This window comes from Takifugu rubripes, chromosome 12, assembly GCF_901000725.2.
Source record: "Takifugu rubripes chromosome 12, fTakRub1.2, whole genome shotgun sequence".
Classification (NCBI taxonomy): domain Eukaryota; kingdom Metazoa; phylum Chordata; class Actinopteri; order Tetraodontiformes; family Tetraodontidae; genus Takifugu; species Takifugu rubripes.
Window position 1 is genome coordinate 2619556 of NC_042296.1, and position 10655 is coordinate 2630210.

General features: G+C 44.1%; 1 protein-coding gene across 1 annotated transcript; it reads left to right on the forward strand.

The window, feature by feature from the left end:
- Positions 1 to 367: 367 nt before the first annotated feature.
- LOC101075241 (G-protein coupled receptor 20-like) lies at positions 368 to 4183 on the forward strand. The gene is made up of 5 exons (XM_029845493.1): positions 368 to 483; positions 2167 to 2392; positions 2516 to 2772; positions 2845 to 2977; positions 3581 to 4183. The coding sequence occupies exons 2-5, from the start codon at positions 2189 to 2191 to the stop codon at positions 4181 to 4183; spliced, it is 1197 nt and encodes a 398-aa protein (XP_029701353.1). The 5' UTR covers positions 368 to 483; positions 2167 to 2188.
- Positions 4184 to 10655: the final 6472 nt, after the last annotated feature.

Genomic DNA, 10655 nt, shown 5'->3' on the forward strand with positions numbered 1-10655 from the left:
TATATATTATACTATTATATTACTATACTATTATACATTATATTTATGTCTGGTTCTTGCATCCCAGCACAAACAGGCTTGTGGAGGGAAAACAAGACACATATATGTTGGTTTTGTGTCTTTTTGGTGTGGGGCCACCCTGAAAGCATCTTTGCATATCTCTAGCACCTCATTTCTGTTTTTTGGGAGCAGTTTTTACCTTTAATCTCCACTTATTGGAATATATAATATTTTTTGAATCCTTGTCTAAGCAGGTCTGTTCTGTGGTGTGTTTCAGTGTGACGAGGGGGGCAAAAGGATGAGTAGGAGGGGCCATGTCCCATGGGTGCCTCCTGTCCCACCCAGAGGGACTCGGGTTCCTGCAGCAAAAAAGAGCAATGTGACATAGAAAGTACATCTGGGGGGATTTGGAGACTTAGCTCGAGTTTAAGGAAACAAACCCTCAAACTCCAGAGCGGCTTGGTGGTTTTTAGGCTTCTGAAGGTAAGTTTAACTGATTCACTGATACTTTTTATGCTTGATTTTTGCTGATTTTCCACTAGAATCAGATTTTACACGAATCACTATCTGGCAGACACTGATTTCAGGAGGGATCAACAGGAACGTCTGATGTCTTAGCTGGATTTTACAGTTTACAATTGAAATCCAGACTGTCAGGACAAAGGTGCACGTGTTTTTTGTAGATGACAAATCACTCGATTGTTTTTTTTAATCGTCCACAAGCCCAAAGATTAAAAAGGGCGGAATGATTGCAGAGGCAGAACTGTTTAATCCAGGCCTCAGGCCATGTTTTATACAAGCGTCTGTGTGATGATGAAGAGTGGAAACACCTGCTTTGGCAGGACGTGCTAACAGTTAGAAGCTCATCCGTCTCTGGTGTTTAGAACTGCAGGGACAGTAGATCTGGCTCAAAGTGATGAATCTGTCACACAGTCTTTAATGATAAGCTGCACGTCTGTCCTTTAGGGACAGAAATCTTTGGTGTCTTGGTGCTAGTCAGTTTCCTCCTTTAGATTAACAATCATATTCATCATTGCCAAGTAACATTAAACCTTTTTCTTCTTTTCTTTTTGAATTCTCATTGGATTTCACTGTCATGAAACAGGTTATAAATGGTTAATTGTTCTGTTGTGTGTAAGTTTGAATAGTTCATTTACATTTTGCTCCTTTGTTATCCTCGTGTTCTTGTCCTTTCTTTGTTGTTTAGCCACCATGGTTGATTACCTGGTGCATCACTTCTATTCCTCCTCAGGACTTTAAGTCCTCACATTCCATCCCGTGTTCCATCAGATGTTCCGCTCCCACCATCTGTTCCACGAGTTCTTTGTGTTTCTTGTGTTTTAGTCTCTGTTTTTTGACTTGGACTGAAAACTGTGGACTTTCTTTGGGGTATTTTTTCTTTTCTAATACTATTCTCGTCATTTTGTCGTCCTTGAATGAGCATGAATAGCAAATGTCTGGGCCGGAGTTCAGAAGACAAAGTTTCCTGCTTAAATCTTGAAACAGGGACTGAGTCTTCTCTTCAGCTTCACCAAAACCTTTATGGTCAACCGTTCCAAGGTCTGAAACGAGTGACGTTGAACAACTATTTCTAGGCTCAAAATCAATCTTCCTGCTCGGCAACTGAACCTTTCCATTAAATATCTGTCTCCCTGACGAACACCACCTACATTTTAGCAAAAGCCATAGAAAAAGATGTCAAAACACTTCTTTAAAACATTTTATATTATATATAGTCTCGGACTATTTTTACTCTATTTTAGCTCTGACTGGTTGAAAATCAGCAGAACTGATTCTAAATCTTCCTTTCCTTCAAACAGGATGAGTCACATTTGTCACATTTACGTAATTCTGACAGGACAGTTGGGTGTTAGCAGTGCGTTTCGCTGCACTGAGTGGTTTATTTTAATGAAATGTTTAAAGTATCAGAAGTGCTTCACACTTTTGACTTTGGGGACAGACCCTGGTATCCTGCTGTATTTTTAATCAGATAGAACTGGATCTTCAGGGTCTGGATCTTCAAAAAGATCCCTGAATTTTAGGGCATGAGGAAAAGGTGTTATCCAAGTTAAAATACAACACTATGGTTTACCTCTCCTTGTGCCATTAACAACAATTTGACACAATGCAGCATACATTGTGTAAAATAAAATATAGTTTGTCCAGCTTCGAGTTCCCTTGAGACCAGATGTCGACACATCCTTCTATTTCAATGGAGAACCTTCTCACCAACATCACCTCCACCCCAGAGCCGCTTCTGTACCTCTCAACTTCTGCCCAAGTCAACTGCAGTACCTGGGACCAGAGCTGGGGGGCGCCATATCTGCGGCGATTAGCCCACCTGGACGTTCAGCTGTATCAAGACTTCTATGCCGTGTGGGTTTCTCTCATGGTAAGATAAGACACGGCGCTGTGAGGAAGAGGAGGAGGAGGAGGAGGATGATGCTGAGATGATGCTAAAAGCAGAACTGTGAGGATGAGGGCTCTGCTTTTATTGCACCTCCCTCTGTGGCAGGTGTGTAACTGCCTGATGCTGGTGGTCGGCGTGCTCCTCAACAGCCTGGCTCTCTACGTCTTCTGCGGCGCCTCCACGCCTTCCTCGGCCTCCGTGGTCTACACCATCAACCTTGCAGTGGCCGACCTGCTGGTGGCGCTGTCGTTGCCGGCTCGCATCGCTCTGTACCATAGTGGCGGGAGGTGCGAGGCGTGCTCCTACGTTCACACCTTCAGCTACTTCGTCAACATGTACTGCAGCATACTCTTCCTGACCAGGTGGGCGGAGCACTCTTTTTCGTCCTACTTCCATCGCACCGTCTCATCCTTCTGCCCCCCCCCCCCTCTCAGCATCTGTATAGATCGGTACCTGGCAGTTGTCCATGCGTCCGGTACGCTCCATCGGTGTCGGACCACAGGAACCGCCAAGTGTGTCAGCGCCGTAGTCTGGGTCATTGCAGTGGTGGTCACCTACTCTTTCCAGGTGAAGAGACAGGCTGGTTTCAGAGGACGAGGGTCTCCAGAATGTCTCAGGGTCCAATGCGTAAAAGTGTTGAAGGGAGTAAATGTTGCCGTTAATGCTCCTGAACATGTAACAATTAGCTCTCAGAGTTTAAACACATCGTGCAGCAATTTAATTACTTACTTGTGTTAGCTAAAGTTTGATCTTTAACCTTTTAATCCCTGTGGGACCAAAAGAATTAGGTACATAATTATCCACCATAAACAGTAAAACAGGACAACATTTTTGACTGTTAAAAAGATTATTCACAAAACAAGTCCAAAGCAGAAATAAATGACTGTGTCTGATAAGTATCCAGTCATATTTGAATGATACCCAAAATTCTATGGTTTATAACCCAGCAGATAAAAACTCCCTGCATTGTAACGGCCTTTTTAATATTCAGCAAAGGTGCAGAATTAGATGCATTAAATAGAGAAACTGGACTGTTGAGATGGTCATGGTTGCTGTTGGCATCAGAACACCCCCAGAAGCTCTCAGATGGCTTTAAGTTGGTAGACCCCCCCTCACACATCACGTCCCCTGAAGACCAACCAGTCCTTGAAAGGTGCTTGTTCTCTGCAGACCACGGCGCTGGGGTCCGGCTCCCTCTGCGTTCTCCTCCCCGCCCTCTTCTACCTCACCATCCTGGAGTTCCTCCTGCCCCTGCTGGCCGTGGTGGGCTTCACTCTGCGCCTCGCCTGTTTCCTGTCCACCAGCCACGGCTTGATGCCCCAGCAGAGCCGGGCCAGGAGGGCTCGGGCCGTCAGGCTGCTGGCCGCCGTCCTGGTGATCTTCACCATCTGCTTCACGCCGTTCCACATCCGGCAGGTGCTGGCTTACCTCCGCTTCAAAGCGCTGGGGGAGAGGCCAGGTGAGGGGGCGGGGCACGTCCTGGCATATCACATCACAGTGACCCTGAGCAGCCTGAACAGCTGCCTGGATCCGGTGGTGTACTGCTTTGTGACGGACAGCTTCAAGAGAGTGTGGCGAGCCAGGAGGAGGGGGGCCAGGGAGGAAGGGGTTGAGGGGAGTGGGCGGGACGAGAAGAGGAAACTAGTGAAGAAATGCTCGGGGACGGCGCTGGCTATCGCTCACAGTGTGGCCACACTTAGCTTTCCCAGCCCTCCCCCCGCTGTTGTTAGTCTGGAAGGATCCATGAAAAGGCAACAGTTGGACCTGGAATAACCGAAACCGAGAACATTTTCACCCTGACAAAATAAGACCACGTCCTGTAAAGTTGTTTTTAAACCAACAACTTCAAGTATGAAATTAGGATATGGTGAAAAACAAATTAAATATAAGTAAATGGAGTCACAATAGTCAAAGATTTCTTAAGATGTGGGAATCTGCTCTGCATTGAATGGATGTTTGGGGGTCAGCGCTGCCACCTCACAGCAAGAAGGTTCTGCATCCGAGTCCCCTGGGGGCCAGGGGCCTTTTTTGGTGCAGTTTGCATGTTTTCTTTGGGTACTCCGGTTTCCTGCCACAGTCCAAAGACGATTGTGGACTAGGTAAACTGGTGACTCTCACCAGACCTTACGTGGGAATGTTTTTGTGTATGTCTGAGTTGGTCACTTGTCCACCTGACAGGACCCCAGCATGGAAGACAGCATGTGAAAAGGGAGGGATTTGTGGTTTACCATTAACATACATTATACTGCCTCAGCACTATTGTTTTTTGCTGTATTTCCATTTCTCATTGGATCTTTTGTTCATTTGTTGTCATGTGTTTTTCTGTCTGTTCTGCAGTAATAAGCTATTTTTTTTTTAAAAACACTGCAAATAAATATTGAAGTGCAGATACTGTTAAATAAGTAAAGACAGGAAAACCAGAATATAAACATAGTGTAAAAACTTGAAAGGTCGAGTTCATGTCTGAAGGATTTCAGGAGGATATCGCCCAGACTGTGAGACTGTGTGGTTCCGTTGGACCGCCGCTAGGGGGCGATGTCTCAACGGAAAACACGGTGCAGGACCTCCTATACAAAAATATAATATATATAAGTATATATATATATATAAATAACAATACACATTCATATTAATGTAACAGTTCCGTCTGTCTTACTATTTTATTCTATTTATTTTTATTTTACAAATTTCCACCTTGTATTTTATCTAATTATTCATTGTTCCTCAACATCTGTAATTTCATATTTGAGGTTTAATTTAATAAAATAATCTAAATTATTGCTTTTACCAGTTTTTTTAATCTAATTAGTTGATATCATCATTGTACAGTTTTATCCTGAATCCTTACATGCCTCGATTAGATTCCATCAATTTCACATTGGTAGTTTAAGCATTAAAATGAGAACACGCCGTAAAAGTGACATCGAACATAGTCAAAGACACAGTCCTGCGGTCGCATGATGAGTCTGGGTTAACACAAATGCACACGGTCTAGTTGCAGTTTCTGCCTCTGCTTCCTTTGCAAACACAGGAGAACTGCAATCGTGTGTGTGAAACCAGACCTGCCGAATTCAGCAGCAGTCTGGTCAGATGACATCGTCAGGCGAGCACGTGACACAGGCCGGATTTTTATGCTATATATACACTGCTCAAAAAAAAGGAACAGAGTATAGCAACTCTGTTAATCAGAGTATAGCAACCTATCAGTCAAACCTGGGATATTGATCTGGTCATTTAAGTAGCAGAGGGGGTTGTTCATCAGTTTCTGCTGCTTTGTTGTTAATGAAATCAACAACAGGAGCATCAGAGGGGCAACAATGAGACGGCCCCAAAACAGGAAGGGCTTTCCAGGTTGAGGCCACTGGTACTTTTTTCCCATCCTCATCTCTTTTGGCTGATTTTTTACTGACTGACGTTCTACTGCTGTAGTTCTTCATTTGGCTTGGATCAACATCTCTGTTGATAGCATGGAGCGGTACCTGGTCGCTACAGAGGTTGCACAAGTAGTCCATCTCCTCCAGGATGGCACATCAATACGTGCCGTTGCAGGAAGGTTTGCTGTGTCTCCCAGCACAGTCTCAAGAGCATGGAGGAGATTCCAGGAGATAGGTAGTTACTCCAGGAGAGCTGGACAGGGCCGTAGAAGGTCCTTAAACCCTCAGCAGGATCGGTATCTGCTCCTTTGTGCAGGGAGGAACAGGATGAGCAGTGCCAGAGCCCTACAAAATGACCTCTAGCAGGTCACTGGTGTGAATGTTTCTGACTAAACGATCAGAAACAGGCTCCATGAGGGTGGCCTGAGGGCCCGACGAGAATTGGCAACTACACCACTGGCACCCTGTGCTCTTCACCGATGAGAGCAGGTTCAACCCGAGCACATGCGACAGACGTGAAGGGTTCTGGAGATGCCATGGAGACCATTATGCTGCCTGCAACATCATTCAGCATGACCGGTTTGGTGGTGGGTCAGTGATGGCCTGGGGAGGCATATCCCTGGAAGGACGGACAGACCTCTACTGGTTAGATAATGGCACCATGACTGCTATTAGGTATGCGGATCAAATCCTTGGACAATGCACTACGCTGGTGCAGTGGAACCTGGGTTCCTCCTGGTCCACAACAATGGCCGACCTCATGTGGCTAGAGTCTGCAGGCAGTTCCTGGAGGATGAAGGAATTGATACCATTGACTGGCCCCCACGTTCACCTGACCTAAACCCAATAGAACACCTCTGGGACATTATGCTTAGGTCCATCCGGCGCCGCCAGGTTAATCCTCAAACTGTCCCAGGAGCTCAGTGATGCCCTGGTCCAGATCTGGGAGGAGATCCCCCAGGAAACCATTCGTCGTCTCATTAGGAGCCCTGACGTTGTCAGGCATGCGCACAAGCACGTGGGGGCCACACAAACTACTGAGAATCATTTGAGTTGCTACAATAACATTTACAAAATGGACCAGTCTGCTGCATCATGTATTCACTTTCATTTTGGGCTGTCTTTGATTTCCCCCCTCTATGGGCTGATCATTTTCATTTCTATCAAATTATGTGGCATAATTTTGTTACTAATACATCACCTACTTTTTATCAGGAAAGATATTCAAGGTCATACCCCCCCCCCCCCCCCCCTTTTTTTGATCTGTTGTGTTTTCGAAGTGTTCCTCTAATTTCTTTGAGCAGTGTACATGTGTGTGTGTGTGTGTGTATATGTGGTTTCTAAGTTTCTATGTGAGGATGATGACCTCTCCACCCATAACACCGGCATGAATGATGGATGCTGGGTTTTGTGAGCCATAAATAAAGAAATGAGTCACTTTGGGTTTACTTCTGAATAGATTTTAAAGGTGTGTTTCATACAGTGTTCATCCAGAGTCCTACATATGAAGGCTCAAGCGTATATATATATATATACAGAACAGAGAGATTTATACAGTCTTTATATAGAAAACAAAACTACTAACAAAAATAATCATCTTTTTTATAGCAGCAAAAAGAAAAACTAAAAGTAGCATATATATTTACATCTTTTTTCTCAAATATCAAGGCATAATATACTTTATATAGTACACTTTCCCATTCTTTAAGTATTCTTCTGCTTTAAACTGTGTGAAGATCAGAGTATATTTTCTCTTGTTATTAACACTCACTAGTTGAAGAGGCAGAGGCACCCTCCCAGCACACACACACACACACACACGCACACACGCACACACACACACACACACACACACACACACACGCACACACACACACACACACACACACACGCACACACACACACACACACACACACACACACACACACACGCACACACGCACACACGCACACACACACACACACACACACACACACACACACACACACACACACGCACACACGCACACACGCACACACGCACACACGCACACACGCACACACGCACACACGCACACACACACACACACACACACACACACACACACACACACACGTGCCTGTACAGAGTCTGACCAGGCTGGACTAACTGCATGGCGGCCACGTCATCAGACAAGTGCCGACGCCACATTCACTCTGTGATCGGGACGGTGGAGCCAACATGGCCGCCACTGAAAAAGTGCAAAGGCCAAACTCTCGAGTGCGTCTCTGCCTCCATAAAACCGGATCAAATAAAAGACTCGTCGGATTGAAACACCAGAACTGTAAAGACTAGTATATAAGATGTGATATTTGCAGCTATTCATTCCAGAGTTGTAAACTAGGTCATTCCAAAGAACGAGAACCAAAAACATGGTGAGATGAAACCCAAAACACACAACGGACTCTTTTCTTTAGGTGTCTGCTGCTGGTTTAAAGTATGGTCTGTGTCCGCGACAGCGAACCCAACAGCTTCACGTGAAACTAAGTGAACGGTGAAACTAAGTGAACGGTGAAACTAAGTGAACGGTGAAACTAAGTGAACGGTGGCATTCATCGACAACAAAATGTCCAACAAAAATAAATATCCACAGTCATTTTTCTCTCATCTGCAATGTACTTCTAAGATGTCTTAATGTGCAAGTTCTGTGCAATGTCAGACCGCCTCCGTCCTCCTTTCCCAGCATCAAAACAAAAGTGATTTCAGCTGAAATCACTTCACATTCATCGACTTGTTTCTGCAAAATAAAAGAGATGGAATCAAAGGTAAGAACTCAATCTCCCAGCAGGCATCGCTGTCATCTGAACATTCCGGAGTCTGTGCTTTTGGGGGAAAAATAAAATAAAAAAAGGCTTGGGGGATTTAGAGAACAATAAATTAAAATCAAAGAATTGTCACTGCATTGGAACAGAAACGCTCAAGTTGCACTTCAAGTAATCACGGTCGGAGTGTCGCTCGTGATCGCACACATCTTTCCTTTTTTTCTTAATACCATCTCAGCATCTTTCACTTTCTGGACAACCAAAGAGATGTGTGAATTCTATCATATTCCCATGCTTTCTAAGAGTGCAGGGACTCAGACTGAGCCTGGAGCTTCAGCTGAGAGAGTAAAAGTTCGACATATTCAACATAAAGACACAAACATCCAGCCATGCATTAGAAAGCACATCCCTGACCTAAAAAGACGACAAAGAGTTTGAGTATTTTGTACAGAGTCATACTTTGGTGTTCTGTGCATGCATATTTGCTGACCTCCATGCAAAAACTTCCCAAAACTCTTTTTTTAAATAGTATTTTTTTCAACTCTAAATATTGTACTGCCGCGATGCTCACAGGAAGGATTTTTTTTAAAAGTTTGTTTTCTACCATCTTTAATTTCTACCCCGGCACCAAAGCGAGAGCGGGGTCACCTTGCAAAGAGAAGAAACAATCTCGCTGCGCTAACCTGGCTCTTACTGAAAGTACCTGAAATCAGGTGTCTTAGAAGGGAGCTTTCAAAAACATTTAATTAATAACTTAACCAAACTCCACACTACCAGATCTCTATTAAAACTAAAACTAACTTCTTTTCAAAATTATAGATTTTATCAGTAAATAAGCTTGCTACAATTACTGAAAAATGGCCCAAAGTCATAAAAACCCCTCACTTCCTGTCCTCTCTCGATGCCACAGAGGCCGTTACAGTAACAAAGAGGAGCTGCTTAGTAGCTTTCTAAATACTTCTAATTGACCCTCATCTGCTGCTCACACATTACAAATTTACTCTGCACTCATTTTGTCTCATTATGCACAATTAAACGGTCTCCTCATCATGTCTGGATGTTAAAAGGTCAAAGCTAGGCTCAACTCCACACTTTTACTTCCTCCCCACGTTGCCTTCGTCGTCCTGATGAAACTGCAGCCAGGGCAGATTCCAGGAGACACGGTGCAACATTTAGGGGCCGTGTGTGAAGGGAAGTGTCACATGTCTGTCAGAGGACACATGAAAGTGCAGACATTGGACATTTCTTAATGCTTGCGCTGGGGTTTGGTCATGTGGGGTCTGTGGTCTGATGTTAGAGAACAGACTTGGAACAGGAAACTACAATCTAAAGATTCCCCTGCTGCTTACTTGCTACACCTCGGCTAATAGATCAACACTTCAAATGTCAAAAAATCAAATAAAAATTGGTTTCCAAGGCCTGCTGGGATCCGGCCATCTGACGCACCTCGTGGTCAGGAGTCAAGCTTACAAGAAAGAAACACTACTGACTCGGCTCAACGGGAGACTCCGTCACCATGACAGTTATTAGTAGGAGACTTTGACAACTTGATCTAAATTTTCATTTTTCTAAATTCTATCCAATAAGGAGTCTACAGGCACGGTGGAAAAGGTCACTGTAGTTTAAATGCTAAGCTTATCAGACTCCTGGGTTGCATTCATGACAGCACAATTGTAAACAATCTGCATCAAACCTAAACACTGATTATAATTCAAAAAGGAAACATTTCTCCAGTTAGTTTCATCTGCGCATCTTGACCTACATCCAATCTGTCCACATCACAGGGAAGAAACCAAGGAGGAGGAGAAATCCTCAGGTCATTTGTAGCGAATGCCTCAAAAACTAGAAGGATTTTCCTTTCCTCCACTTGTTCCCCCTCTTTCAGAATAAAGGTTACTTAAAATAACTTCAAAAGTCAATCCTCTAATATTCCATTGACCTGTTGCAGACAATTCCAGCTGCTAGTATCTAAGAAATTCTGTCATTCTTGTAAAGAAAGACAGGGGAAAAAAATCACAAAGTCAAGCAACCTTTTCAGTGTCAGTGCTACACTTTCCCATCAGCCATCGCGCTCAGTTATTGACAATTGC